Raw genomic sequence first — 13,564 nt, 5'->3', positions numbered from 1 at the left:
TTGTATAATAGTGTAAATTTGCTGTCCCCTCAAAATAACTCAACACACAGCCATTAATGTCTAAACCGCTGGCAACAAAAGTGAGTACACCCCTAAGTGAAAATGTCCAAATTGGGCTCAAAGTGTCAATATTTTGTGTGAACACCATTATTTTCCAGCACTGCCTTAACCCTCTTGGGCATGGAGTTCAACAGAGCTTCACAGGTTGTCACTGGAGTCCTCTTCCACTCCTCCATGACGACTTCACGGAGCTGGAGGATGTTAGAGACCTTGCGCTCCTCCACCTTCCATTTGAGGATGCCCCACAGATGCTCATTAGGGTTTAGGTCTGGAGACATGCTTGGCCAGTCCATCACCTTTACACTCAGCTTCTTTAGCAAGGCAGTGGTCGTCTTGGAGGTGTGTGTTTGGGGTCATTATGTGGAATACTGCCCTGCGGCCCAGTCTCTGAAGGGAGGGGATCATGCTCTGCTTCAGTATGTCACAGTACATGTTGGCATTCATGGTTTCCTCAATGAACTGTAGCTCCCCAGTGCCGGCAGAACTCATGCAGCCCCAGACCATGACACTCCCACCTCCATGCTTGACTGTCGGCAACACTTATCTTTGTACTCCTCACCTGGTTGCCGCCACACACGCTTGACACCATCTGAACCAAATATGTTTATCTTGGTCTCACCAGACCACAGGACATGGTTCCAGTAATCCATGTCCTTAGTCTGCTTGTCTTCAGCAAACTGTGTGCAGGCTTTCTTGTGCATCATCTTTAGAAGAGGCTTCCTTCTGGGACGACAGTCATGCAGACCATTTTGATGCAGTGTGCGGCGTATGGTCTGAGCACTGACAGGCTGACATGAGAAGTTGGCTCAGAAACAGTCTGGACAGGCGCAGCTGTCATGGACGCAGTCTGGGCAAGATCAATGAGCACAGACTGGACTAGAGCTGCCGGCACTAGAACAGATAAGACTGGAACAACTGCCCTGAACGGTCTGAACTAGAGCTGCTGACATGGAGGCAGACTGGATTGGAGCAACTGGCATGGGAACAGGCTAGACTGAAGCAGCTGGTAAATGACAGGCTATACTGGAGCAGCTGGCATGGGAACATGCTGGACTGTGGAGCAGCTGGCATGGGAACAAGCTGAACCATGGAGCAGCTGGCACAAAATAAGGCTGGACCCATGGAGCAACTGGTGCGGGAACAGGCTGGTCTGAGGCAGCAGGAGCAGAGGCAGGCTGGTTTTAGACTTGAAGGCAGATGGGTCAGTCAATGGTTATCAATGATACAGGCCCACTGGCAGCTGATGGAAACACACACATCAGAGCTTGGAGCAGGAACAAGGTTCAACTGTATGAAAGCTGGAACTAGCACAGGATCTGGCTGAACAATGGTTAAGACGAGAGTGGACAGTGACAAAACAGAGTAGGTTGGGAAAAAGTTTGTTTCTGTTTTTAGGTTTGGACACGAGTCCTGTGGGTGATTTCAAGGCCTTCAATCAGCTTGTACTGTTGGTGGGAAAATTAGAACAGTGAGAATCTGAGAGGGAGAAGTAGCAGGAAAGGGGTCTGAGGGGTTGCCATAGGTAACAGGGCTGTGGAAAGAAACATCAGTTACAGGGACAGTACAGCTGTTTGAGCAAGAACAGGAAGCACTGATACATGGTTGGGACTGAAGTGGTTGATATGGGTAACAGAGAAGATCTTTGAGGAAGTTGGTGTCTACAGGCAGAAATTAATTGCTGTAAGTTGGCTGCGGATTAAAGTTGGTTGAGCAAAACATACCTTGCAGTTTCCATCTGACTAGATAAATATACCAGCGGAGTCTCCTGTGCATATACTGAATTTATGCAAGAAATTAGGGTTTATCACCTTTCAACGGCCACACCTAAGACACACTAAAGGGAGGAGAAAAATCGCACAAAACCAGTTCACAGCAGATTTGAATCAGTGGCTGAACTTCACTAAATGAAAAGCTGCCCTGATAAACTAAGGAATGAGCAGCATGAAAGTATTCCAGCAGCTGCTCACTATTTAAATCCTGCAATATCTAGAACAGGAGTGTAAACCGTAATTTCATTGCAGGCCACATCAACATTATGGTTGTTTTTAAAGGGTCGGTTGTATCTGTAAACCATAAAACAGGGTGAAAACCACGCAAAACTGTGCAGAAAATGAATGTGAGCAGCAAACACAAAAAAATTTATGCTCTGTAATTACATGGAATTCAAAAATAAGTGTTGTGCTAAAAAATTAAAACAGAGAACAGAAATTGTTCACAAAATATTATCATTAAAAGGTGCCATAAACGAAAGTCCAGAGTAAATGAAAAGGGTATGAGTCCCCTCCAGAAAAAACATAAATATAATGTTGAACTAAAAAGACAGTGGAAAAAATAGTCCACAGTGAGTGAATCAAAAGTGTGAATACTCCACAGATTCTTGCTTTAACCCCCAACACCAGTGTCACCCACCACCACAGTAAGGAGAAGATGTGGGCTTACAAGATGCAAAGACCCCCTTATTCAGAGTGCTCATAAGCATTCTATGTGTTCAACATCAATAACAATTCTCCACGTCAATCCCAGTATTCTTTACCAGTATTGTTCCTCAGATGTATGGTAAGCTCACACAGGTAATAATAAGCAGATAAAACACTTCTTGCAGTGTAAAAAGCTTAAAACAAGTTGGCAAAGATGGCGCCAAGTTCCAGTTCATTTCTTGTATGTGATGACATCACAGGGAGGCTGTCACCAATCACAGCAGATCACGTAGCAGTTGTACACAATGAATGACTTCCATTCAAACCATTAATTGTGTACTATTGTGTTGATCTCTGTGATTGGTCAAAGTGATCACATGGTATAGACAGGGCCAATCAAAGCCCATCTGTACCATGTGATTAGCTGTGGCTAATTACAATAGTACACACTGAATAAATGGATTTCATTCATAAAAAATGGTTGCGTATAACAATGATTTTTACTGTTTTATAAGCAATAATAGTGTGTAATCAAATTATATATGACACACACAGACACACACACAGACACACACACAGACACACACACAGACACACACACAGACACACACACAGACACACACACAGACACACACACAGACACACACACAGACACACACACAGACACACACACACACACACACACACACACACACACACACACAGACACACAGACACACAGACACACAGACACACAGACACACACACACACACACACACACACACACACACACACAGACACGCAAACACACAGACACACACACACACAGACACACACACACAGACACACACACACCATTTTTGGCTCTATACACCACTACAATGGATTTGAAATGAAACGAACAAGATGTGCTTTAACTGCAGACTGTCAGCTTTAATTTGAGGGTATTTACATCCAAATCAGGTGAACGGTGTAGGAATTACAACAGTTTGCATATGTGCCTCCCACTTGTTAAGGGACCAAAAGTAATGGGAGAGAATAATAATCATAAATCAAACTTTCACTTTTTAATACTTGGTTGCAAATCCTTTGCAGTCAATTACAGCCTGAAGTCTGGAACGCATAGACATCACCAGACGCTGGGTTTCATCCCTGGTGATGCTCTGCCAGGCCTCTACTGCAACTGTCTTCAGTTCCTGCTTGTTCTTGGGGCATTTTCCCTTCAGTTTTGTCTTCAGCAAGTGAAATGCATGCTCAGTCGGATTCAGGTCAGGTGATTGACTTGGCCATTGCATAACATTCCACTTCTTTCCCTTAAAAAACTCTTTGGTTGCTTTTGCAGTATGCTTTGGGTCATTGTCCATCTGCACTGTGAAGCGGCGTCCAATGAGTTCTGAAGCATTTGGCTGAATATGAGTAGATAATATTGCCTGAAACACTTCAGAATTCATCCTGCTGCTTTTGTCAGCAGTCACATCATCAATAAATACAAGAGAACCAGTTCCATTGGCAGCCATACATGCCCACGCCATGACACTACCACCACCATGCTTCACTGATGAGGTGGTATGCTTAGGATCATGAGCAGTTCCTTTCCTTCTCCATACTCTTCTCATCACTCTTGTACAAGTTGATCTTGGTCTCATTTGTCCATTGGATGTTGTTCCAGAACTGTGAAGGCTTTTTCAGATGTCATTTTGCAAACTCTAATCTGGCCTTCCTGTTTTGAGGCTCACCAATGGTTTACATCTAGTGGTGAACCCTCTGTATTCACTCTGGTGAAGTCTTCTCTTGATTGTTGACTTTGACACACATACACCTACCTCCTGGAGAGTGTTCTTGATCTGGCTAACTGTTGTGAAGGGTGTTTTCTTCACCAGGGAAAGAATTCTTCTGTCATCCACCTCAGTTGCTTTCCGTGGTCTTCCGGGTCTTTTGGTGTTGCTGAGCTCACCGGTGCGTTCCTTCTTTTTAAGATTGTTCCAAACAGTTGTTTTGGCCACGCCTAATGTTTTTGCTATCTCTCTGATGGGTTTGTTTTGTTTTTTCAGCCTAATGATGGCTTGCTTCACTGATAGTGACAGCTCTTTGGATCTCATCTTGAGAGTTGACAGCAACAGATTCCAAATGCAAATAGCACACTTGAACTGAACTCTGGACCTTTTATCTGCTCATTGTAATTGGGATAATGAGGGAATAACACACACCTGGCCATGGAACAGCTGAGAAGCCAATTGTCCCATTACTTTTGGTCCCTTAACAAGTGGGAGGCACATATGCAAACTGTTGTGATTCCTACACCGTTCACCTGATTTGGATGTAAATACCCTCAAATTAGAGCTGACAGTCTGCAGCTAAAGCACATCTTGTTCGTTTCATTTCAAATTCATTGTGGTGGTGTATAGAGCCAAAAATGTTAGAATTGTGTCAATGTCCCAATATTTATGGACCTGACTGTGTATATATGTATGTGTGTATGTATGTATGTGTGTATATATATATATATATATATATATATATATATATATAAAACTTTAGCTCCATATATTTATTTTAGTTTTTCTCAGGCATTTACCAAAACATATTCAACTATAGTTATATAATGGATGTGGGATGAAAGTGCACACTCTCCGATTTAATTTGAGGGTATGTACATCCAAATTGGAGGAAGGGTTTAGGAATTACAGCTCTTAAGAGTAGCCATCCCCCCCTTTTTCAAGGGACCAAAAGTAATTGGACAGTGGAATCAAAAGCTGTTTCATTGCCAGGTATGGGCTACTCCTTTGTTATTTCTTCATCAATCAAGCAGGTAAAAGGTTTGGAGATGATTCTATGTGTGGTATATGGATTCGGAATCTATTGCTGTGAACCTATGTATAGGCATGACAAAAGGTTCCAAGGTTTTTATTCAAATCTTTTCAGAGCCCCTATGAACAGATTTCTTTGTTTACCAAAATTCCGGAGCAATCTGGCACAGGGTACTTGGACGACCTTTTACTGATGGACTCCTCTGCCACAACATTGTCAGCCAACGTCAAAAGCACTTTCTATTTCCTTCCAACCTTTGGCTGGTTATTCAATTTCCCAAAGTCTGCTCCCCAGTCCTCACACCACCTGGAGTATTTGGGTCTAGTCTTGGACACATCCCAAGCCAGAGTGTTCCCTCCTCCATAAAAGACTGCCTCTCCAAGGTCCCAGACGCAGACTTGCTGAACCAAATAGCACCCGATCAGATTGCTTCTGCATGAAGGATCTAGGCCTAATGGTAGCCTCATTCAAGGCAGTCCCCTTTGCCCAATGACTCCAGGACACTTCAACTCACCAGCCGCATGTCATGGATCAAACAGATCCACTCTCTAGACCAGTGGTCTCCAATCTGTGGCTTGCCTCTGCCCCACCCTTGGGACACTATTCCTCCAACTGACACCATTAATGGTGCTCTATTCCTCCCACTGACACCATCAAATGGGCAATTTTTGTCCTTTCTAACACCAATTATGGGGCTGTATTCCTTTCACTGACACCATTGATGAGGCACTATTTCTCCCATTGACACCAACTATGGGGGCACTATTCCTGCTAAAACCAACAATGGGACACTATTTCTCCTGTTAAAACCAATGATGGGGCAGGATTTACTCCCACTGATACCAGGACATTTTCTACTCACACTGGCCACAGTCTGGCCCCTCTGGAAGGACAATAAACTGGCCCTTTGTTTAAAAAGTTTGGAGACCCTTGCTCTAGACTTTACTAGGAGTCTATCCCACCAGACAAATCTTTCCCTGGCATAATGAATTTCCAGCTGTGCCGTGGAAGTTGGGAAATTCATTCCTATGCTCTGGAAAATGGTGACAATTGATGCCAGTCTTGCCTGCCAGGGGATAATTTTACAACTCCCTAACTGTCCAAGAGACTTTTTTTTTCTCAGTGGATTTAAAACTCCCCCTTCAACATTCTAGAACTGAGAGCCATCTGATTTATCTCTACAACACTGACTTTCTCTTCTGCAAGATCATTAAGTCAAGGTGCAGTCAGACAATGCCACAGATATGATGAACAGAAATCATCAGGAGGGCACCAGAAGCCAAACTTCTTCTGAAATTCACATTCCAGCTCTCTATACCCTACACATCCCTGGTGTGGACAATTGGCAGGTCGAGTTCCTAGACTGTCTTTCATTAAACAAGGAGAATGGTCTCTGCACCCCAGATCTACCAGAATCTCTGTCAACTATGGGCGAACCAGATGTGGACATTCTGGCCTCCAGATTTAGCAACAAACTACACAGAACAACAGATCCTCTAGTCCTTGCAGTAGATGCTCTGGTGATTCCTTGGGCTTAATTCAAGTTGATCCTTTGCCTTCTCTTTGGTAAAGATTCTTCCTCAACTGGCACAGAAAGACATCATACACCGACAAACTCAGAATCCTGGAAAATGTGCCTTGGCTTGTTCCAAACACACCAGATCTGCTAGTGGCAGACCCTGTCTTCCACAATTGCTTTATAATTGCTGACTTTAATAACTTGGCTGTTGAAACCCAGCTCCTGAAGGATAGGGCTGTATCTGATTCAGTCATCCCCATCTTATTCAGAGTGAGAAAATCTACCTCCTGCAAAATCTACTGTCACACATGGAATGCCTATTTATGCCTCATGGGAAGACAGATATCTGAGTCCCAAACAACTCCTTTGATCGAATCTTGGCCTTTTTCAATTTGGTCTCGACCAGCATCAGTGCTGAATATCCTAAGGAACAGGTTTCAGCCTTATCCATTCTTTTTTAGAAATCTCTTGCTTCACAGTCCTTAATCAAGACTCTTCTTCAGGGAGTATTTATATTCATCCAAATTTGACCTCCTGTGCCACCATGTACTCTCTGTACTCCCGTGACACCCATTTGCGCTAACATAGATAACCCTTTGGAAGACTTCACATGTAAGGTTGCCTTCCTAGCGGCCATTATGTCTGTTATGCATGATTCTGAGCTGACAGCCCATTTTTATAAGATGGCCTTTTTTGTCAAGCACATTGACCAGGTGGTCTTGAGACCAAGACCCGCTTTCCTACCAAGGGTAGTTTCTTCTTTTAATCTCAATGGGAATATTGTCCTGCCTTTCCTCTGTCCCTCTCAGGAACATGCCAGTGACATTTCCCTGCACTGTGTTGATGTCGTCTGGTCAGTGAGGGTCTACTTAGCAGCCACAGCTTCAATTTGAAAAACAGAGTTCCTGTTTGTTCTGCCTGTGAGCTCTTGTAAAAGGCACCCTGCTTCCGACTCCACCATTGCTAGATGGATCAGGCAACTTATCTCCAGAGCTTATGCACTTAGGGACAGAGTTCCTCCTCTCAGAGCTCATTACAACAGATCAATTGTTGTCTCTTGGGCTTTCCAGCATCAAGCATCTGTTTGTTAGATCAAGGCTGCCACCTGGTCTTTTGTTCACATGTTCTCTAGGTCGATGTTCAGACCTAAACTGATGTGTGCTTCAGCCACCAGGTGCTTTAACTTGTTGTTTTAGGGGGGGTTTTTTGGGGGGGGAATTGTTCTAATGCTTCTTTTATGTGGGCCCATGGGCACCTCTGTTTGTTGTGTTGTTGCCCAAACCCCAGTGTAATGATTGGGGACATCTTGTAGTCTATGTATTACAAGCCCTTTGTCCTATACTGTACAATTTAAGATACAGAATTTTGACTTCACTGTAAACTGTTTTGGAGTTTAGAACCGAACACAGGGCCATACCATCTGTTTTCTGTGGTCACTTATTGCTTGCAAAAAACTGGAGTCTCAGAGTAGGGAGGAGTTGTGTGCACTAGGGGTGGCCCTAGCAAAGTTCGTTGCCAGTATGCAGTCACCTGCAGGTAGCTTGCATATAACTCATGGTTTATCAATGCAAGCCCTGTTTCCTGCGCTGTACGCCCAAGATACAGAATTTACAGGTAAGCCAAAATGCCTTTTTTCATTAAGTCTCTTATAATTTTCATAAGTTCTTTCTAGTTTTGCAAGAGCACTGCTTAGTTGCTCTACACCATTGCATGTTGCATCAGCAACAATTATTCATTGCACAGTCTTTTTTAACAAATCAGACAAATTTCAGACATCTCTATATTGTTTGTTTCATAATTATCTTTAAAAATGTAGTTAAACAAAAATAAAGATTTCAACTAAACAAGGAGCCAGCAGCACAAGGGACACATCAGAGTAATAGTGAGCTTGGTCCAAACAAACTATTTAAAGAAGAAATCCGGGTCAGTTTCTAATTTTCCCATACAGTGGGGTTGTGCCTGCTTTTTATGGGTTAAATGCTCGTTTTTGTCTATGGGCTCAGAAAGTAAAGATATGCTTACCTAATGTGCCGATCCTCCAAGAGCAAGACCGGTTCCCGCCGCTGCTGCCCCCCCTGCACATTAGCGGTCTTGTGAATGGGTTGTTCCTGACATCATCACGCCCATAGACCAGCTCTGGAAGCGAGGACGGCAGGAACAGTCCACCGCAGGCTTTGGGAGAGTACAGTTTTCTGAAGGATCAGAGGAATAGGTAAGTATAGCTTTACCTTGAGCCCCTAGACAAAACGAGCACTTAACCCATGCAGTGCGGGCACAGCTCCACTGCATGGGAAAATAACATTCAGTTTTAATTGCCATCGTTCCACTGGATCAACTGTGGGTATAGGATTATAACTTTTTTTATTTTTTTTGGTTGAACTGGATGGACTTTTGTCTTTTTTCAGCCAGACTAACTATGTAACTATATAAACCCAGCACGTTTGTTTAGCTTTCTGGAAGCCCTAACACCTAGGATGTTCAGTTATGCTAAATAGAGTTCTGGCATGCCACCTCCTACCCCTTGCTGTTGGTCAGTAAATTGTCAAACTGAAGATAATATTTGCCAAACGGAGCAACATGGACTATGGGGCTCTTCAGGAGCTGTGAAGACTATGAAAGAATAACCTTTGATGCCTGCTGGAGGTTTAGCATATTAAATGAATCCTTCCTTTTAATTATAATCTAAAGACATATGAGCATTTGCTTCTTCTTTTTGATGGTTCTGTATTTTTAATGCCTACAGAGGGACACATATCAAGCAAGTTATGGACATAATGAAACACACATCTATTGCAAATCAGACTCTCTCCAACTTGGCAACAGTTTGTTGTTTATGTGTTCTCCCTTTGGAGCGTGAGGGGAAAAAAGAGGAAACCCACAGAGGCAAAGACATACTGCTAGGTTAATTGGTTCCTATCTAAATTTGACCCTAGTTTGTGCATGAATGTGAGTTAAGGACCTTAGATTGTAAGCTCTTTGAGGGCAGGGACTCTTATGAGTGTATAATATACTGTATGTGTAACGTGCTGCATAAAATAATGGCACTATACAAGTACCTGTAATAAAGAAAATAATTAATAAATGTGTGTATGCAAGCATATGCAACAATTGTTGTATATGTGTGACCCATGCACTACAATTCCTGAGCATTTAGCCAAAACACTTTACCTGATACAGTCTGATACAGCATTGATAATGGACATGAGATTCTTTATTCAAAATACATGCACAATCAAGAAATGACAGGGGCAGATTTTATTTTGTCCTCCTGATACTTTAAAGCAGTAGAGAGAGCAATATCCAATTCAAGCTGCAGTCTTTTAGTACATTTGTCACTGGTCCTGTTTAGTATTTAATAGTACAATTTTTAAATGCTTTTGCTGCAGGGAAATGAAAGTCAGCAAGCCAAGGGGCCACAGGAAGAAGAAGAAGAAGAGGAGGAGGTCAGAGTACTGACTCTACCTTTGCAAGCACACCATGCCATGGAGAAGATGGAGGAATTTGTATATAAGGTGAACAGTCATTTGTTCTTAACCAATTAAATGTTTAATGCATAATATTTTTAATTGGCATATTAAAGTAGATATAAACTATAACTGGATGATTTTGCTTAAACACTGTGTACCATAAAGAATACAATGGGACAAGTGCATTCAGAAAAACCACGGATGCTTATGGTCTCCACTGGTAGAGCAGGTGGCAGGGTGGCCATGCAGGAGAAAAAAAAATCTGAGACCGGGATAGGGCTTTTTCATCTCATAATAGACAGCATGTAAATAAGAAACTTCATGGCAGTATCACCAGGTATTTTAATGAAAGCTGCAAACAAGACTAAAAATTCATTTTTCAACTATGTTATGGTAAAGATTATATGAGAGTTTAGTGATTTTTGGTTTTGCATACCTCCTTGTTTTACATTTCCTAATTCGGATGTGAATTTTATAGTACTAATCTGCAGCAGCTAACTGCTTTCCCTGGAAATAAAGTGTTAAATATGTCACAGAATTGCACAAACCATTTTTGTTTCTTTTTGTAAGTTTAAGCTGGCTATACCCTAAGTTGTCCTGCTTGCTCCCTTTTTATAAATATCAGTTTAGTCCATGAAGCATAAAGGATAGATTCACCTTTCCTAACATGTTACGCCTGTATTCAGGGTTACTGTTGCAGCAAACCCCCCCGCGCCCACTATTACAAGAGTTCTGTGAATGGGAGAACTATAACTATCGGCAGCCATTGCAGCTGACGTCTTGTAGTTCTCAATGAACTACCAGGGCACTGATGAGCGCTCTTGTTAGTTCATTGATGCTTCCTGTCATTCAGTAACTGCCTAACCATACAAGTTACAAGGGCATTATTCAAATTTGGTCAGAGCTGCACAGCTTGTTTCTATCTACAGACGCCTCTGCAGTGGCAGTTTTTTTGGTAAAGTTGAACTAACCCTTTACACCCTTGACAGGGTGCCTTTCAACTTGAAAACCATTGCCCCTTGCTTTAAAAATTAGCCCAGGACATGTTTGTGGCCAAATGTTACAGGTACATCCACATTTAAGGTTCCAAATAATTTTGGTGGACAGTACAATTGGTTATGCCATGATCATACATGTGCAGACTTCATATGATCAACAGATTTTCTTTCCTGCTTATTTTGTATCCAAGTATATTCATTAAGGGGAGCTGTGTGCACAGCACACACAATCCAGATATTTGCATTCTTATTCAATCTTTATTAATTTGGTTTAAAGGTGTGGGAAGGACGGTGGAGAGTCATTCCATATGATGTACTTCCTGATTGGCTTAAAGACAATGACTATCTTCTTCATGGACACCGCCCCCCAATGCCATCATTCCGTGCCTGCTTTAGGAGTATTTTCCGAATACACACTGAGACTGGAAACATATGGACCCATTTATTAGGTAAGTGATCGGGGTGAAATCCAAAATATTTGGGAGGTTTAATCATGATTGTAAAGTAACCAGTTAAATTGGGTTAATTAGTACATGTTCTCAAGAAGACCCAATGCAGTGTTTTTTAACTTTTTGACAGATACCTTCTTGAATTGGTTTTCCATACATGACACTTTTTTTGTACCCATTCAGGTTTTTTGCTGTTCCTTTTCCTTGGGGTCCTGACTATGCTTAGACCAAACATGTACTTCATGGCTCCTCTCCAAGAGAAAGTGGTCTTTGGAATGTTTTTTCTCGGAGCTGTCTTATGTCTAAGTTTCTCATGGCTTTTTCACACAGTGTATTGCCATTCAGAAAAAGTGTCCCGTACCTTTTCAAAGTGAGTATGTGGCTTTCAAAATCATTTGTGAAAATTAACCTATTCCTTACTGAAGCAGTAAAGATCCTGGTAGAAACCTTCTTCTTCTTTTTTTTTTTTTTTTTTTTTTTTTTTTTTTGTGTCATGGTTTTCCAGTATGAAATTGGATCGCTCCAAAGATGGACATGATGCCTTTCAAACCAAGCTTGTGGCATGCCAGCTTACATATTGTGATTTTGTTGATGGCTGCTACAACAATTATTGGGGAAGTTATGTACATCTGCCCTATTCTTCTATTTTTATATATGCATAAAAAATTGCAGCAGGAGCCTTGTTGTTTTCAGCAGCTCAAATATCTTGTTTGCACAAAATGGTTACTTTAAAAACTACCATATGAACCAGGATGGAGTGCTTACTCCTGCCGTACTGTGACTTCAACGTATATACTTGTTAATTTATTACAGGCTATTGTATATATTGCTGACAGTTTATGCAGCTTGTTACATACTGTATATACACATCAGTCCCTGCCCTCGGGGAGTTTACAATCTGAGCTCCTTGTCTCAAATTCTTATCTAAACACACACACTAGGGGCAAATTAGACAGCAGCCAATTAACCTACCAGCATGTCTTTAGAGTGCAGGAGGAAAGCAGAGAACCCAGAGGAAACCCATGCCAGCATTAAGAGAACATGCAAAACTGCCTTTGGTCTGATTTTCAGAATGTCTGAGCAACACCATTTACCATGGTAAATAGCTGGCAGTTTCCAGTTTATTGCTGGACAACTGGAGCGTGGACATATGTCAAACTTGGTGCTATGTTTTTATTCTGGTACATGAGTTTTATGGCTGTGCATGGTGTAATTCTATGGTGAACTTCCAGTTTCAGGTAGTATTAAAGGAGAAGTGTGTGGGAATCAATAGTAACAGACATACGTACTCCCCTACCTGCTGCAGCATTGGTCTGATGCTGCAGCTGTCTCCCGCCAGCTCGATTGCTGGCTGGGGTGAGCACACTCTTTGATCCTGGGACAGGTGAGTTGCTGTTTTTTTAAAAATCAGCAGCTACAATTTTTGTACCTGCTGACTTTTATTTTTTACAAAGGAGACTGGAGCTCCTCTTTAAGAGCTGAGTGCAATTCTGGCAGATTAACAGGCATTTTTTTTCATACTTTCAAGGTCTTTAAGGGGATAAAACATGGGAAAATGTTCCTGTATTGCAGACATGTACTATATATATTTACATTTTTATATAATATGATTCAGTAGTTACGGTTTCAATGTTTAGTAAAACCATATAAAGCACAATAATTTCTTGGAGTTTATAGTGGGGCTTTTTTCGCCATTGATGTAAATGCATCAAACAGAATTGCTGTCCAGTGGCCATGGTTTGAGCCTACAGAAGATGTTGCACCGGCTCGGAAGATTGCCAGCCACTGGTTGTGCTTTCAGTTGGCTAAAAATGCACTGCAAAAGCTTATTTGCAGTGCTACACCATGGCTGTTCTTTACTCCTTG

At 42.0% G+C, this 13,564-nt stretch overlaps 1 protein-coding gene across 1 annotated transcript in view; it reads left to right on the top strand.

Moving 5' to 3' along the window:
• ADIPOR1 (adiponectin receptor 1) overlaps positions 1-13,564 on the top strand; it is a 53,055-nt gene that overhangs the window by 28,760 nt on the left and 10,731 nt on the right. Inside the window, exons 3-5 of the mRNA XM_089653634.1 lie at positions 10,171-10,296; positions 11,527-11,698; positions 11,882-12,068. Of these exons, the coding sequence (XP_089509760.1) occupies positions 10,171-10,296; positions 11,527-11,698; positions 11,882-12,068 (485 nt within the window). The remainder of the gene's footprint in view (positions 1-10,170; positions 10,297-11,526; positions 11,699-11,881; positions 12,069-13,564) is intronic.

The sequence above is a fragment of the Staurois parvus genome, unplaced genomic scaffold, assembly GCF_062004578.1.
Source record: "Staurois parvus isolate SC_StPar_1 unplaced genomic scaffold, SC_StPar_1.0 ptg000717l, whole genome shotgun sequence".
Taxonomy (NCBI): Eukaryota; Metazoa; Chordata; class Amphibia; order Anura; family Ranidae; genus Staurois; species Staurois parvus.
The sequence above is the reverse complement of the archived record's forward strand: the minus strand, read 5'-3'. Positions and strand labels throughout refer to the sequence as shown.